Source organism: Salmo trutta, chromosome 11, assembly GCF_901001165.1.
Source record: "Salmo trutta chromosome 11, fSalTru1.1, whole genome shotgun sequence".
NCBI classification, from domain to species: domain Eukaryota; kingdom Metazoa; phylum Chordata; class Actinopteri; order Salmoniformes; family Salmonidae; genus Salmo; species Salmo trutta.
The window spans coordinates 14,181,458-14,197,985 of NC_042967.1; the positions used below are offsets into that span (position 1 = coordinate 14,181,458).

General features: G+C 43.4%; 2 protein-coding genes across 2 annotated transcripts in view; both read right to left on the bottom strand.

The window, feature by feature from the left end:
* Nucleotides 1-668: 668 nt before the first annotated feature.
* On the bottom strand, nucleotides 669-7,610 carry LOC115202252 (zinc finger protein 330). Its single transcript, XM_029766267.1, has 10 exons — nucleotides 7,509-7,610; nucleotides 6,941-7,086; nucleotides 6,787-6,806; nucleotides 6,315-6,385; nucleotides 6,028-6,104; nucleotides 5,414-5,540; nucleotides 5,140-5,244; nucleotides 4,826-4,872; nucleotides 1,644-1,761; nucleotides 669-1,317 (listed from the first exon to the last, which is right to left on the bottom strand). Exons 2-10 carry the CDS (start codon nucleotides 7,058-7,060, stop codon nucleotides 1,037-1,039), a joined length of 966 nt encoding a protein of 321 aa, XP_029622127.1. The 5' UTR covers nucleotides 7,061-7,086; nucleotides 7,509-7,610; the 3' UTR covers nucleotides 669-1,036.
* Nucleotides 7,611-9,694: 2,084 nt separating this feature from the next.
* LOC115202253 (RING finger protein 150) overlaps nucleotides 9,695-16,528 on the bottom strand; it is a 28,008-nt gene continuing 21,174 nt past the window's right edge. The window contains exon 7 of the mRNA XM_029766268.1: nucleotides 9,695-13,461. Within this exon, the coding sequence (XP_029622128.1) occupies nucleotides 13,343-13,461 (119 nt within the window). The 3' untranslated portion in view covers nucleotides 9,695-13,342. The remainder of the gene's footprint in view (nucleotides 13,462-16,528) is intronic.

The window sequence follows — 16,528 nt, forward strand, 5'->3', positions numbered from 1 at the left end:
GATTATTATTATTTGACCATGCTGGTCATTTATGAACATTTTAACATCTTGACCATGTTCTGTTATAATATCCAGGGTTTTAGGCTGGGTTTCTGTACAGCACTTTGAGATATCAGCTGATGTACGAAGGGCTATATAAATAAATTTGATTTGATTAATTTATTGTTAGATCAGAATCGCTGTCAATCATTGGCCTGTACAGATAATTAAGTCAAAACCACAAGTCCAAATCCCCATCCATGGCTTATAGGGCCGATTTTGCAAGCTAGTTACTGCAGGACATCAACAGAAGCAGACATGTTTTTGTGAAAATTGTGTTTTTCTTAGAAAGTGATTTGATTGGTATGAAGCCAAATCCAAACTGTCCTCCTTTGGAGGGCGTTTTGCTGCACCAGGATAATCCACAGTTGAGCTCAGCAAACGCTGATTGGCTAATTATTCAATTAGTTTTTATATCAAGGGAGGCCAAAAGCTTGCTAGCATCAATCAAATACTACTGGCAACATGTCATACTCTTTTGGTCCAGACAGCATCAGATACATGGGCTACACATACTGAGACAGAGGGGTACTGTTTCCCTCGCTATGATGATTTCTCTGGTGAGATTCCAGCCCCTTTGGAATTGACGGAAAATGTTGAAAACCCTGAGAGATGAAAGATGAGCGTAATCATTTGAAATGTTTTATTGGTCAAATATTTGGGGAAGCCTGGTTTCTCTTGGCATCCATGAATACAAGCCACTGTTAACCTGCCTGATGAGTTACATTATTATAGCCTAAAATTTAAAAAGGATATTTGACCAATGTTAGGCAAGAGCCATAGAGAAGTTCTGGATTACTGACCGTCTTTTTTAAACGCGCTAATGTCCAAATACAGATACAATCAAGCAGTACACATATGGTGATGAACTATTACTTTAAACATCTTATTAGTGTACTGCAATGCATTGCACACACACACAATCCTTGTATATATCTAGTCCCCTCTTCTTTGAGAAGCGGAGAGGAGGAGAGATGTGATGGGAACCAACCTCCGTCTAGGGGACTGCTTCGATCACTGGGGTCCCTTCAATTTTAAGATCGGCCAGAGAGTCAGCTACCTCTTCTTCCTCCTCCTCTTCCTCATCATCATCCTCCTCCTCATCTTCCTCCTCGTCATCATCATCATCATCTCCGCCATCGTCCTCCTGGTCTCCCTCCCCTCCTCCGGGCGATGACACGTTCTTCCAGTAGGAGTCGTAGCCAGAGGCTCCATAACCTCCATAGCCATAGCTATCCTCGTCAGCACCACTCTGTCGGCCAAACTTCGTCGTACGGGCTGCAGGGCGAATACAGGAATACAGACATGAGCTGAGAAACTTGAGTAAGAATCCCGATCCGGGGAGTGCATATACACAACAATTAAAAGGTGTTGAATGTGGCGGGATATATTTGAGGTTTAAGATCTGACATCTGCTACAAGAAGAGTATGAAAATGAGTGATTTGTAATGAAGCAAAAATCACTCAATCAACAACTAAAATGATGATATTGCAGTATACATACAACTGCACTGCCATCAGTACTCAGTTTTCCTCTTAATGATTGAAGAGTTTTAATCCATGACTGACTTAAGCACTGATTAGATGTTAGATGATGGACTCACTGGACATGCTGAGGTCCTTAGTCTCCTGGGTCTCATGGCCACACTTGGGGCAGGGAGGATTTTTACCCTTGTCCTGTTTGAACACCTTACTCTTCACATGGTCATCACAGAAACAGGCCTGGGGAGGGAGAGACACAGTTCAACCCAAATGGGCCTTGTTACTATAGGTTACAGTCATGTGTCAAATCCAGGAAATGTATTCCCTGTCCCACTGGTAAATGGTTGTAACTAGAGGGAATACAGCCATGACTGGAAGTGACTTTTCATAGTAGATTAGGAGAACATTTTATTTTAGCTAACCCTAACCCTTTTCCTAGCCTTAACCTAATTCTCCTAACCTGCTGTGTTAATCTCCTAACTTGCTGCGAAAAAGTAACCCCTAGTTGTAGCTGAATTCCACTTAGTCAGAAGCCTGGTAAACGGGTACTTATTTACGGGGGGGATTAAATCAAAACAAAAAAATCTACTAATTTAACAGTGCAACTGGGAATGTACACATTTCCCCCTGAACTAACACCCTTGCCTTTCTTGCACTAACACTTGTCTTTTCTTGCAAGCACTGACTGTTGCTAGCTGCTTTATGACTGATTATCTCACCTAGTTACCTTAAGATGAATGCACTCACTGGAATGCCGGGCGTACACGACGACTTTACACGACTTTCAAAAAATCCTAGCAACGCTGAGCCTCGAGCATTAAACAACCGTATTTCCTATAGTAAACAATCTGGCAGAGACGAGGGTCGACACACTTTCAACATTCTTCACTTGGTCGTGAGGATTCTCCATACCACGCCGTCTCACCAAAACTATGTGAATAGATTGATAACGTAGCTAGCTACAACGAGCTGTGGCTCAAAGCAGCCTCATAAAAGTTCAGTCAGACATAAACACTTGCCCTTCAGAGTTGAAATATCTTGCCAATACATTTTGGACTGAATAACATTGGGTGTGAACTTCAGAGCTGTAACAATTTTACATTTGGGCTTTGGTTAAAGGCAAGTGCAAACCCATACTAGTTGTAGTCATCGCTCCTGCTCGAGCGAGTGCACATTCTGGATGATGCGAATCAAGATCTTGGTCTTCCAAGAGCTCTCATTTGGCTATTGCTGATAGCCGTTCTCAAAACTGGTCATTGCACATCTCACATTATAAGAGCGTTGCAGGTTTTGTGCCGATAAAATCAAACACGGGATCGGTAGCCCTCAGATTGTGTCTCTGACCTTCTCACATTAAATGCGCGTCGGTGACAGCTGCGAGTAGGCAACAACATTGGGATTTAGTCTCCGATCTCAAAAAGTTGTCTGGGACAGCTAAAACCAGGGCCAAAAATCGTGTAGTGTACGCATGGCTTAAGACGCTCTGGAAAAGAGCGTCTGCTAAATGACTGAAAAGTAGATCTCTCGGTCAATGTGTAGAGGCAACAGCGGTAACAAACAAGTACACTGGCATGAGGAACAGTGGGAGAAATAATTGTTTACAACATAACACATTGTGTTGATTTAATGCCTTGAAAAGTGTTCATAGCCTTTGGATTTCTTCACATTTCATTGTGTTAAAAAGTGGGATTAAAAAAATATTGTAATATTTTCTCAACAAACAAAAATGGCTAACATTTAAGATGAATAGAAATGATGGCTGTTGCTTAAGTATTCAGTCCCAAGTCAATACATGTTAAAATCACCTTTGGCAGAAATTACAGCTGGGAGTCTTCATGGGTAAGTATCTATGAGATTTACACACCTGGATTGTGCAATGTTCGCCCATTATTCTTTTCATAATTCTTCAAGCTCTGTCAATATTTTGGGGATCATGGCTAGACAAAAATGTTCAAGTCTTGTCATAGATATTCAACAGATTTAAGTCAAAACTGTAAGTTGGCCACTCAGGAACATTCACTGTCTTCTTGGTAAGCAACTCCAGTGTAGATTTGGCCTTGTGTTGTAAACTATTGTCCTGCTGAAAGGTGGACTTGTCTCCCAGTGTCTCTTGTAAAGCAGACTGAACCAGGTATTCCTCTAGGATTTTGTTTGTTTAGATCAGTGGTTTTCAATCCTGGTCCTGGGGACCCTGAGGGGCGCACATTTAGTTTTTAGCACTCAACAGCTGATTCAAATGATCAACTCACCATCAAGATTTAATCATTTGTATCAGCTGTGTAGTGCTAAGGCAAAAACAAAATGTGCGCCCCTTTGGGTCCCCAGGATCTGGATTGAGAACTGCTGGATTAGATCCATCCCGTTTCTTGTCATCCTGAAAACCTCCCTGGTATTTGCCGATGTATAGAGTACCCATACCATGATGCAGCCACCACTATGCTTGAAAATCAGGAAGCAGTTACTTAGTGATGTGTTGTGTCAGATAGCGCGCCAAACACAAGGCTTTGCATTTAGGCCAAAAAGTGAATCCCTTGGCCTTTTTTACTTCGGTTTTACTTTAGTGCCTTGCTGCATACAATAATGCATGTTTTGTAAATATTTTTATTCTGTATATTTGTATTCTTTTCACTCTGTCATTTAGTTCATTATTGTGGAGTCACTACAATGTTGATTCATCTTCAGTTCTTCCATCACAGCCATTGAACTGAAACAGTTTTGAATCCCCAATGGCCTCATGGTAACAGCCCTCAGCAGTTTCATTCCTTTCCTGCAGCTCAGTTCAGACAGATGACTGCATCTTTGATGTGTCTGAGTGGTTTAATACTTAATCCACAGCATAATTATTAACTTGACCATTCTTAGAGACATCCAAAGTCTGATTTGTTATTGTTACCCATCTACCAATCACTACCCTTTATGAGGCTTGTGAAAAGCTCCTTGGTCTTTGTAGTTGAATCTGTGCTTGAAATTTGACTGAGGGACCTTACAGATGTTTTATGTATGGGGACAGAGGAAGGGTTAGTCATTCAAAAACCATGTCAACCCCTATTATTTCACGCAGAGGGAGTCCATGTAACTTATTGTGTGATTTGTTAAGCCAAATGTTACTCCTGAGCTAATTTAGGATACTTTTCTCATTTGTATTAATCTTTTTAAAAAAAGATAGAATTGTTATTCCACTGACATTAGAGTATACTGACTAGATTGTTGACAAAAAAATTACAATTAAATCCATACTAGATCAGAACCTTTTGGGGGAAGAAATCCAAGGGGTATGAATACTTGGATCTCCATTTTCCATTACCTTGCAACGCAGGCAGGAGTGTTGCCCCAATCTGTTGCAGGAAGCACCTGAAATGAACATGGGGGAATACACAGTATATTTTAACACATTGAAAATGTTTATTTAAAATCAGTATAGCTAGGGGTTAACCTTTCTCTAAACTTTAAACTGGCAGAATGCCTACTTTTCTATACGTTACATGGTGTTCCTCATATCTGCCAAAGTATGCCCTAAGGCAAAACATCAACAGGTTATAGTGTTGAAACCTCTTGATTTCTTATGATCCAACACAATGTAGATGATTGACAGGTGAGAAAGACACCATAATTGCTCACATTTGTAAGTCTCTGCCTCCAGGACTTGGCAACTGGCTTGGTGCTCAAACTGGTCATCCTCACACAGGAAGTTGTGGCAGAAGGAGCAACGGTATACCCTTCCCCCTGTGTCAGATAGGAAAAAAAGGGGGAATGATTACAAAAAGGGACACAAGGTGGATGGCAACCAGCATTTGGGTGCATGTATTGACATTAAAAAAAAAGCTAATTACAGGCCTTGTTTAGTTTTGCAGACCAGGCAGGTTGGATAATATTATAAAATGGCATAATTTACCATGGTCCCATACACAGCGTTCACACTCGATACAGTCGGCATCCATGAGAGGACATGTGCAAGCGTGGGTACTGAGGCACTTTCTCCCGTGGCACACCCAGGCCTCACAGAAGTCACACACTGCCCCCTTGTGGACAGAGACAGCATTTCACATATCGATATAAAGACATCCAATGATAAACTCATAACTGTGGACAATCTGGGCACATATCACAATGTTAAATAGATGTAGGTCTACACCAGGGGTGTATTCATTACGTCTTGCAATGGAAACCATTTGCCATTTAAGAACCAAACGGAAGCAAAGGGAGCAAACGAAACAGGGAGGGACCTACCTTCAATTTGTGCAATAGAAACAAAAAAAAAATTCATTTGGAGTAAATGGTTACAATTGCAGAACGTTTTGCAACAGAATCGGCATAATGAATACATCCCATGGTCATATTCACTAGAAACCAAAGGCGGCAAACTATCAGGGACTACCTGGATTTGACCGCTAACAAACACTTGTTTTCCATTGTGAAACGTTTTGCTATGGTATGCATTAATGATTACTACTGAGTATGTATTACTCCCATCTTAATAAAGTTTTTCAAACGGCTCTCATCTCTTACCACCATGCCCATCCCCGTAGCGTGGATCCCTGGGTGCTTGATGACACAGTCTGATGACTTCATGCATTTGGTTTTGCCTTTAGTTGGAATACAGGAAGACAGTATCACACCACAACATAATACATGGTTTTTGCACTCCTATATAAAATATCTTACATGTAACATTGTGCAATATCTTTCTTTGCCACTTGAGGGGATAAATGAAGTTGTATGGAATTAAGTTGGGCTCAAAGAGCTCAAGGGATTTTAAATCAGAAACATGCGTCACAATTTATCTTAAGACTCACCACATTGACCACACTGGGGCAGCTTCTGAACGTTTGCACAGAAGTAGCAGAAAGCTCTGTTCTTCTGCCGTCTTGGAAACAGGGGAACAAAGTGTCAAAGCCTCCATCACCTGTAGATTATAGTTGCTAATAAAGAAATAATGCATCTTGTTCAAATAGTTGAATTGTGTTCACACAATTTAACCTTTATTTAACTGGGCAACTCAGTTAAGAACAAATTCTTATTTACAATGAAGGCCTACCCCGGCCAAACCCTAACGACGCTGACGCTGGGCCAATTGTGCCCTGCCTTATGGGCCTCCCAATCATGTCTGGTTGTGATACAGCCTGGAATTGAACCAGGGTCTGTAGTGACGCCTCTAGCACTGAGATGCAGTGCCTTAGGCCGCTGCGCCACTCGGGAGCCCCAATGTTAGCTAGTTAAGTTATCCATTAAGATGAATGTAAAAAATATTGATTGAAGATGTCTTACCTCTGGCATTTGTCACATTCCTGCAACACAAGATGAGGACTACAGTAAGTATGAGGACTACAGTAAGTACTAGGGAAATAATCATGATTTACAGTCATTGTTAGCTATCCATTTCATATTGTGCTGTGGTGAGAACATGTATATTATTCCATACCATTGCTGAATTGCAAGGGGACTTTGCAACGTCAACAAAGCCCTTGTTGGCTCGAGTCTGTTTCTCCCGTTCCTTGCGGTTCTCTGCCTTCTTGCGTGCACCAGTCTTCTTTTTCGGCATCTTTCAGTTTCTGTAGCTGGCTTTACCTGAAGGCATGTGGGGGATTAGCAAACCATAGCTATAACTAACTAACTAACCAACCAACCAACCAACCAAGCCAGCCAGCTCAGTCAATGGCATCACATCTTGACAGACTGGACACACATCATTAGTCTAGGTCCTTACGAAAATATAAATGTTGTAAGACTGTATTAGCTAGTTAACTAGGTATCTACGTAAAAATATATATGAAAAAAGCAGTTATTTAGCTATCTATCTAACGTTACTGTACGTGTGCTGAGCAACACAGTTCAAACACGCGCTAACTAACTTGACTTCATGGAAATACCAGATGCAGCAACGACATGTAATAGAAAGTAATTTTATAATGAACAGATAAAAGCCTTAACCGATATGTGCTGTTTATGATAGTTTTTAACACATTATAACCCAAAATGTAAAGACTTACCAGGAATGTTGCAATCCACGGCTGGCTCAGCTGAAAACGGAAGTTACAAAGCGGTTATTTAGTCCGACTGAGTATTCTTCTCGCCTGAATTGTGATCCGCCTTTTCGTTCCTATGTGAGTTCCTATATTTCTATTGTACATGAATTTCCCTTGCGCTCAATGAAATGTTATATTAAAGTATGAATTGTATATTACATCATGGTTTGGCCAATTAAGGCTGTTATTATCAACGCTAGTTCAAAAATACATACTTTTTTATTTATATTTTATTCTAAAGTCACTTCAGTCACCTGCCACCATGACCCATGAATGTTGTTAAAATGAATTGGGCTTTACCAAAGACGCCTTTGCAATGTTTCTTTCTGTTTAAGTAAACTACGGTGAATGGGTTTACAATTCCCCAGAAGATGGCAGTAAACCATTCTTTTCATCACACATGCTTGAGGTCTTGGAGGTTTCTTTGGCCTTATCAATCAGTGGAGGCTGGTGGGAGGAGCTATAGGAGGGCGGGCTCATTGTAATGGCTGGAATAAAATGGACGGTATCAAACACATCACACATATGGAAACCACATGTCTGACTCCATTCCATTCCAGCCATTACAGTGAGCCTATCTTCCTATAGCTCCTCCCACCAGCCTCCTCTTATGTCAATGTTTTACACCAGTAGTTCTCTGAACCCCGTCCCCGTCCCCCGTTGGTCATAGATAGCTTAAAAAAAGGTAAGGGTGTGGATCAGAAAACCAGTCCGTATCAGGTGTGATCAGCATTTGCCTCATGCAGCGCCACACATCTCCTTCGCATAGAGTTGATCAGGCTGTTGATTTTGGCCTGTGGAATGTTGTCCCACTCCTCTTCAATGGCTGTGCAATGGCTGAATATTGGAACACGCTGTCGTGCACGTCAATCCAGAGCATCCCAAACATGCTCAATGGGTAACATTGTCTGCAGCACAAGGTGCACCTGTGTAATGATCATGCTGTTTAATCAATAAAATAAGGTTTTTGTGCATATGGAGCATTTGGAATATTTTATTTCAGCTCATGAAACATGGGATCAACACTTTACATGTTGCGTTTATATTTTTGTTCAGTGTAATCACTTACACATGTATGAGTTTTGCGGTGTTCCCATGTAGGCTAAGTAGTACTAAAACATAATTATCTCTCATTCTTTCCACTAGAAGTATCCCTCTCCTCCCATGAGTGCCCTCAAATTTCCCAGCTGGTACTCCTTTCCAGAGAGCCATTCTTATGTGTCGGGCTCCTGAGTGGCGCAGTGGTCTATGGAACTACATCTCAGTGCTAGAGGCGTCACCACAGACCCTGGTTTGATTCCAGGCTGTATCACAACTGGCTGTGATTGGGAGTACCATAGGGCGGTGCCCAATTGGCCTAGCGTCGTCTGGGTTTGGCAAAGGTAGGCCGTCACTGTAAATAAGAAATTGTTCTTAACTGACTTGCCTAGTTAAATTTAAAAAATGAACTAACTGTATTAGGTGGCTCAAATTACAATGCTATGTGAGTGGGTGCGATGGCATCCGCCAAACACAGATTCGTCCATCGACTGCCAGATGGTAAAGCATAATTCATTACTCCAGAGAACGCCTTTCCACTGCTCCAGAGTCCAATAGCGGCAAGCTTTACACCACTCCAGCCGACGCTTGGCATTGTGATCATAGGCTTGTGCGCGGCTGAGCCATTGTTGCTCCTAGACGTTTCCACTTCATAATACCAGTGCTTACAATTGACCGTGGCAGCTCTAGCAAGGCAGAAATTTGACAAACTGACTTGTTGGAAAGGTGGCATCCTATGACGGCACCACATTGAAGGTAACTGAGCTCTTCAGTATGGGTCATTCTACTGTCAATGTTTGTCTATGGAGATTGCATGGCCGTGTGCTCGATGTTATACACCTGTCAGCAATGGGTGTGACAGAAACCACTAATTTGAAGGTGTGTCCACATACTTTTGGCCATGTAGTGTAGTATGCTAGTGTGCATTTCGTAACGAAGCAGAGGAGACCAGCTTATATCATTGGAACGTATGATGGTCATTTACATATTGGCCAATGAATCATGTCAGAATAAATCATTTCAATAGCATTGGCTCACCCTAATGGTATCAGAGAGGGTTGACAAACATTATTGACAATAACGAAATAGAAACCAGACAGCTTCACCACAGCTGGAAAAACTTGCAATAAAATGTATTGTACCTCACAATCATTGACTCACACGCGTGCAACATTGTACCATAGAACTGTACTGTATATCATTAACACTGGCAAAAATATTTACATATTCCTCTATATAACAAAATAGCAATAGTGTAGAGTTCTGCTGGATATAGCATACAACATTTTCGTAACAATCCCCCAAACCCACAGCTGGTACACAAGTCTAGATAAAAGAACACAGACTCTTAACAAACAGCACACATACAGTGACAATTATGTCATGTGCCATTTCCAATGGTCGTGTCAACTGTCAACCGCATTCAAGGTCAACCGTATTCAAAAGACGTTTTGTGCCATTTCGATGTAGTATACAGAACTCTCCTTCAAGTGAAAACCTGCATTCTAGGTAGGGTGGGTACACAACCAGTTAAAGAAAGAGAACTAAAAGCTACATTTAAATAATGAGTTTCTATTATGTCATTTTATGTATACCTGACGTCATTATACCATCATTGGGGTAAACAAGAACCTGCTATAAGATTATAATATGTGCATTCATTACTTTATATTTGGAAGAACACAACGGTTTCTATAAGTGTTCATTACGAATATAACAGATATTCATTCGAATTATGTTCAAATCAAGGCCATTGCTTCTTCATGGTCATTAAAAAAAAAAGAGTTGGAATAAGTGGACGCAAGGAATTTGAGAATGAGAGAATGACCTTTCAGGAAATGAAGTCAATTAAACACGACCCCTTACATGAAACAGGAAGCAATTAAAGGGTTTTAAATGTTCTGGCTCCACACAAGTGAAGTTGTCAGACACGCATACACACAGTACAATCAGAATCTATCTAAACCCTCCTCTGGTACAAAATGCCCCCCAAGCTTAATTGCTTCCTCTTATCTTGTCCCCCTGTGCAATACAAACAAATGGGCAGATGGAAACTGTGTGTGTGTGAAACCAACCCTCAGAGGGAAATCAAATGCTGTTAGTTGTTTCTATGGCCCTCAGCCCATAGTAACAACTGTAGAGCTGTGTGTGGAGAGGCTAGATGAGACTACCATATTTTAATGGATCTCTGGTATTCTGGCCAAGGATGCCATGAGTTATTGTGGAGCACTTAACACCTCCATGACCCAATCCCCATTCTCTTCCCTTCTCCCATACCGTGCAGTTCCCATCACTGATTTAAAAGCACTGGATTGGTGTAAACATTGGCTGGAGGGCGTTTCCACCATTATAAAATCCATTACGTGAAGTGTGCACACGTAGGGAGAGGTGTGGAGAATCGGAACGCAAAAAGTGACCATAACTGGGGAGAATATGCTTTTAACTGAGCCATGCTCAATGCATGACGCACCCACTCTTCAGTCTCCATTCAATCGATTGATGAAATATACATTTATGACGGTTATACAATATTAAATCACACAAATGTAGTGTATTTCACAAACTGATACTGCAAAACAAAGCTAAAAGTAATGAGTCTGACACACTAGGAAGGCATACAGATGTACCTAATGCATAAGCGTGGGAGATTTCAACATTCTCCCATAGATTCTGTAATCCTTCTCTAATTGACAAGGACAGGGGGTAATATGAGCTTCTTACATAACTGGGAGTTGATTGGTTGTTGATTGGTTGGCGGCCTAAAGGAACCAATGATTAAATGAACGAACACATAGTAAGGAAGAGAAACCCAGTATCAAATAGTAGATGCTCGATGACAACAGTGGCCTTGTGCCATTTCATGCAGATTTTAGCCTGGAAATCAAATCTAAGTTGCATATTAAAGCAATATAAGATTATCATATGTTAAGGATGAAAGTACACATTTGTAAATAAATGTGTTGAGAACCTTGAGGGGACTCCAAAGGAGAGAGGAATCAAACTAAAATAAAAAATGGCCTTTGATACAATTCCAGCACAGTAATCAAAATCGGAGGAGGAAGGACATAAACCATGAGTTAATACATGTCATTCAAAATGCATTAGCACTACCAGTGAGCTCTTGAAACCAGGCAACTATTCTCTCTGATCCATTTCTCCTGGACTGTAAACATTTACCTCCATTTTCTTTTTCTTACAAAAATAAACTTCTTTTCATACTAAAATAAATGCTGTTCGTCAGACTTTCGTTTCCCTACGCGAATGTACAAGAAAAAAACGGCCATTTTGAAATTCATCATAGGAAGAAAAAAAAGTTTTATCCTCAGAAGAAATGACTAAGAGGTACAAACTATCTGCAACAGGGTTTAGTCAACTCTTTCATAACGAATTCACAGTCAACCAAAGCCACAGCCAATGCATGGTATTCCTTCGCCAGGGGCTATCTAGTCTCTCTAGATGGACCAATTGCCTCCCACAATGTACCAATGTTCCAGCATACTAGTGCTGTTGCCCTAGGTCTGTGATTCCCCGGACTAGGGGCTATCTAATACACCGAGTTCAGATATAGAAAAATGTAATTTACTTTTATCAACAGACAACTTCGATGTGCTTTTCACTATCCAACCAATGGGTGAACTCAACAACACCCACAATGCCATCTTGCTTTGCCTTCTAGAAACAGAAGCAACATCAATACAAAAACTAAAACTGCAAGAACTTGGCACAGAGCAAATGCAGAGCACTGCAGACACACGTTATGTTAGGTAACAGAAGATTTCACCACATGCTATTGGGTGGCTCGACTGGGAGATGACATGACATTAAAACGGAATTAAATTCCCATCTGTTCTTCATGAACAAACAGCCACTACTATAGCCTCCTGTGTTGTGTTACTGGCGGTGATAATAAAGCTTTAGCAGTTTGAAACAGGGCTGTAGCTGACGTCATCACTACAAATCTCCATTACCGCGGGGCTGTGATTGTCACCTGGTGGGGTAAAACAAACTCGTAGTTGGTCCCCACAACACATGGTGTACAGTACTTCAGAAGTGGAAATAAACAAGACCCCTAAATTAAGGATAAGGATGCAATTTAACAATCGGATATTCAGAAATGCTTGACAATATGTGCATAGTATAAATGCTACAATACCAACAGCGTTGAATGTTATCGAAATGATTTCAAGCAGAGATGGTGAAAAAACATCAGCTTCAAGTTCACCACAAGTAAATGCTGGTCACTCAGAACACGCACTAACTGTTTTTGACACTCAAAGCCCATGCTGCAGGAGGCTTATATTGACCATATACAGTATATATAGATATTCCTATAACTAGGTGTAAAGATTTCCGTGTTTCGTTCTGGAATACGTTGGCAGTGATGATCTCGTAGAAAGAAATCAAAATGTCACATGTCCAAAGAATCAATAAAGTGATGGTGACATGGAGACAACTAACAGAGGTGCTAAACTACACCCCCAGTCCAGAGGCTAATGACAAGAGCTGTGATTGGCTGCCTGGTTTCCATGGCGACTGAACGTGACAGTAGTCAGAAAAAGGAGGCAGGACAGGAGGAACCTGTAGATGAGGCAGTGGGGACAGATAGGTGTGTTGCACTGCTATGGGTTCTATTGCTTGGTTTTCTCCTATTTATCTGGAGCCACTACCTCCCATCAGGGGGCCAGGCGCTGCCCCTTCGGTCCCGTTTCTCATCTCCATGGCGACCCCGTGAGCTTCCTTCCTACTTGGCTCCGATTGGCTCAGGACTTGACCTCGTCACGGTCGTGCCCGAGGGAGAGCTCCATGTCGGACAGACCCACCTCCACAGCCAGGATAAGGGAGGTGTCCGAGTCGCTGCTCAGCGGGGGCTGGTGCTCACCTGCAGGGAGAGAGAGAGACCGGTCAGCACAGACACAACATGGTGGTCACCTTTAAAGAGAGGGTGATACAGGTAAACCTGAACGGACCCAAAATGGCGGTTAATGTGCAGTAGCATAGACAAGATGAGGCGACTGATGAGGGCATAGCAGGGAACCTGACAAGAGATGTAAACTGCTCTGTAAGGGCTGTGGTGTCCACTTCACTAAAGACAGACTGCACTACACCGGGTCTTAGGAGATAGCAGCGCTACACCGGGTCTTAGGAGATAGCAGCGCTACACCGGGTCTTAGGAGATAGCAGCGCTACACCGGGTCTTAGGAGATAGCAGCGCTACACCGGTTCTTAGGAGATAGCAGCGCTACACCGGGTCTTAGGGGATAGCAGCGCTACACCGGGTCTTAGGAGATAGCAGTGCTACACCGGGTCTTAGGAGATAGCAGTGCTACACCGGTTCTTAGGAGATAGCAGTGCTACACCGGTTCTTAGGAGATAGCAGCGCTACACCAGGTCTTAGGAGATAGCAGCGCTACACCGGGTCTTAGGAGATAGCAGTGCTACACCGGGTCTTAGGAGACAGCAGCGCTACACCGGTTCTTAGGAGATAGCAGCGCTACACCGGGTCTTAGGGGATAGCAGCGCTACACCGGGTCTTAGGAGATAGCAGTGCTACACCGGGTCTTAGGGGATAGCAGTGCTACACCGGTTCTTAGGAGATAGCAGTGCTACACCGGTTCTTAGGAGATAGCAGTGCTACACCGGTTCTTAGGAGATAGCAGTGCTACACCGGTTCTTAGGAGATAGCAGTGCTACACCGGTTCTTAGGAGATAGCAGCGCTACACAGTCAGATGAATAGAAAACAACTAGAGCAGTACAGGGGACCATCAATCTACTTCACATATGTTCTCTATGGACTAACACCACTCCTGTCCCACTTTCCAGCAGCAAATCAGGCCTTTTTTTGGCAACATGCTGTAGCACGGTCCAAAGTGAAGGATAACCGTAATAAGTTAACAGACAGCGCTCGTTGTTTACGCTGGCGGGTACGGCGTGCACCGCGATCTGGCACTGCAACACGGCAATTCAGCAGAACCCTGATAGATCAGAGCCTTCATCTCGGGGCGGTTGTCAGGCGGCACCGTGAGCTAGTTAGCGCCGCGACAAACAAACAACAGAACTCCCATTAACTCCCAGCTAATTGATGCAGGAAGAACACAGACTGTGTGACGGGCTGATAATGAGAGTCTCGCTTGACAACCAACACAACAGAACTAAACAGTGTGTGTGTGTTAATTACACATCATCCATTTCCAAATACACTGGCATAAGCTATTTGAATTGCTTAATAAAAGTGGAACCAATTTTACAACCATACAACTTGCAAGCAGGCACCAAACATGAGCTGCATCCTCAAGGAGGTAAATGCCAACCTAATACTAATATATAACAGTTCAATCCTGTCTGTCCATAGCTCCATTTTGTCATGGTTACATAAAGGCTTGGAGGGAGGGAGGGAGGGAGGGAGGGAGGGAGGGAGGGAGGGAGGGAGGGAGGGAGGGAGGGAGGGAGGGAGAGAGGGAGAGAGGGAGAGGGAGGGCAGGGAGTCTGAGGGTGTGTCCTGAAAGGCTCTGGCATAGCAGCAGGAGTTCAGGCTCTAAGTGATGCCAGCTGCTATTCACAGACACAGAGACTGGTGAGGAACAGAGAGAGACTGGTGAGGTACAGAGAGAGCGAGAGAGAGACTGGTGAGGAACAGAGAGAGAGAGAGAGAGAGAGAGAGACTGGTGAGGAACAGAGAGAGAGAGAGACTGGCGAGGAACAGAGAGAGAGAGAGAGACTGGCGAGGAACAGAGAGAGAGAGAGAGACTGGCGAGGAACAGAGAGAGACTGGCGAGGAACAGAGAGAGAGAGAGAGAGAGAGAGACTGGCGAGGAACAGAGAGAGAGAGAGAGAGAGAGACTGGTGAGGAACAGAAAGAGAGAGAGACTGGCGAGGAACAGAGAGAGAGAGAGACTGGCGAGGAACAGAGAGAGAGAGAGACTGGCGAGGAACAGAGAGAGAGAGACTGGCGAGGAACAGAGAGAGAGAGAGAGACTGGCGAGGAACAGAGAGAGAGAGAGAGAGAGACTGGCGAGGAACAGAGAGAGACTGGCGAGGAACAGAGAGAGACTGGCAAGGAACAGAGAGAGACTGGCAAGGAACAGAGAGAGAGAGAGAGAGAGAGACTGGCGAGAAACAGAGAGAGAGAGAGACTGGTGAGGAACAGAGAGAGAGAGACTGGTGAGGAACAGAGAGAGAGAGAGACTGACGAGGAACAGAGAGAGAGAGAGACACTGGTGAGGAACAGAGAGAGAGAGAGAGAGAGACTGGTGAGGAGACAGAGAGAGAGAGAGAGACTGGTGAGGAACAGAGAGAGAGAGAGACTGGTGAGGAACAGAGAGAGAGAGAGACTGGTGAGGAACAGAGAGAGACTGGTGAGGAACAGAGAGAGAGAGAGACTGGTGAGGAACAGAGAGAGAGAGACTGGTGAGGAACAGAGAGAGACTGGTGAGGAACAGAGAGAGAGAGAGACTGGTGAGGAACAGAGAGAGAGAGACTGGTGAGGAAACAGAGAGAGAGAGAGACTGGTGAGGAACAGAGAGAGAGAGAGAGACTGGTGAGGAACAGAGAGAGAGAGAGAGACTGGTGAGGAACAGAGAGAGAGAGAGACTGGTGAGGAACAGAGAGAGAGAGAGAGACTGGTGAGGAACAGAGAGAGAGAGACTGGTGAGGAACAGAGAGAGAGAGACTGGTGAGGAACAGAGAGAGAGAGACTGGTGAGGAACAGAGAGAGAGAGACTGGTGAGGAACAGAGAGAGAGAGACTGGTGAGGAAACAGAGAGAGAGAGACTGGTGAGGAACAGAGAGAGAGACTGGTGAGGAACAGAGAGAGAGACTGGTGAGGAACAGAGAGAGAGACTGGTGAGGAACAGAGAGAGAGACTGGTGAGGAACAGAGAGAGAGAGACTGGTGAGGAACAGAGAGAGAGAGACTGGTGAGGAACAGAGAGAGAGACTGGTGAGGAACA

Bases quoted from the DNA above. Each gene is read 5' to 3' on its own strand.
- LOC115202252 (XM_029766267.1), bottom strand. From the start codon at position 7,060: ATGCCGAAAAAGAAGACTGGTGCACGCAAGAAGGCAGAGAACCGCAAG. The intron at 6,386-6,786 runs GTAAGACATCTT...CCTGTTTCCAAG, and splicing joins GAATGTGACAAATGCCAGAG to ACGGCAGAAGAACAGAGCTT. The intron at 4,873-5,139 runs GTGAGCAATTAT...TGTTCATTTCAG, and splicing joins GGAGGCAGAGACTTACAAAT to GTGCTTCCTGCAACAGATTG.